The sequence below is a fragment of the Suricata suricatta genome, unplaced genomic scaffold (genome assembly GCF_006229205.1).
Source record: "Suricata suricatta isolate VVHF042 unplaced genomic scaffold, meerkat_22Aug2017_6uvM2_HiC HiC_scaffold_20798, whole genome shotgun sequence".
Taxonomy (NCBI): Eukaryota; Metazoa; Chordata; class Mammalia; order Carnivora; family Herpestidae; genus Suricata; species Suricata suricatta.
In genome coordinates, this window is record NW_021865768.1 from 1 (window position 1) to 869 (window position 869).

Here is an 869-nt window from a genome sequence, read left to right on the forward strand (position 1 = left end):
CCTCTGCTCGCGGCGGCCCCGCCTCCCCGGCCCCGCGGCCCCGCAGGCTCACCACCCGCCCCGGAGAGAGGGTTAGAGGGTTCTCGAGAGCGCGAGAGGAGGTATACCCTGGGTGCCGGGCGGCCCTCCCGGAGGTGCGGGGTCTTTGGCCCTCCCGGCCCCTGCCTGGGGCTCCAGGACTGCGGCCTCGTCCTCCAAGACGCCTTCTTCAGGGGCAGGAAGGGGCTTCGAGCTTCGTCCTGCTGCCTGACCTTCCAGGACCTCACCCGGAGCCTTGACGACTCCTTCCGGCACCTGCCTCCCCAAACGGCCCTTGCGGAGCTGCGTGACAGCCACCTCCCCGCCAGGGTCTGGTGCTCGTTCCCCCCGGCGTCTCTCGCTGGTCTCAGGAGCTGTGGGCGGCGGTCCTGCTGCTCCCGTTCCGTCCGGGAGCTGAATGGGCGCTGCGCCGCCGGCCGGCTGTATAGACAAGCCTGGCATCCTATGAGCAGGCAGGATTTTTTCAACTTTGGGCGGCTTTTGACTTCCTTTATCAGTTTCACTTGATCTAAGAATTTTCTGTAATTGTTTTTCCTTGATGTTTTGCTTCATAAACTCTTTATTCGCTTGTGACTTGGGTGTTGTGGTTTTGGGTTTAGTGTCTTTTCTGTCCTCTAAGGGCTTGATGGCGCTCCCTTTCTTCTTTGCCTGACGGGGCCTCTCGGGAGGGGTGAGGTCGGGCTGTGAGCGGGCCTTCTCTTTGGCGGATGCTCCGATTCCGGGGACTCTCTCTTCAAGGGGGCGGGAGGCCTGTGGACCTGGGAGCCCCCGGTGGCCCCTGCTCGCCACCCGAGGGTCAGCTCTGGCGCTCTGCCCCTCCTCCTCAGACT

The 869-nt window shown here is 63.8% G+C and overlaps 1 protein-coding gene across 1 annotated transcript; it reads right to left on the reverse strand.

The window, feature by feature from the left end:
* Positions 1-72: 72 nt before the first annotated feature.
* Positions 73-864, reverse strand: LOC115284781 (the record flags this gene model as incomplete). The annotated part of the gene is made up of 1 exon (XM_029931249.1): positions 73-864. A coding segment is annotated over one exon (792 nt), but the record flags the coding sequence as incomplete, so codon positions are not given.
* Between the last annotated feature and the right edge of the window lie 5 nt (positions 865-869).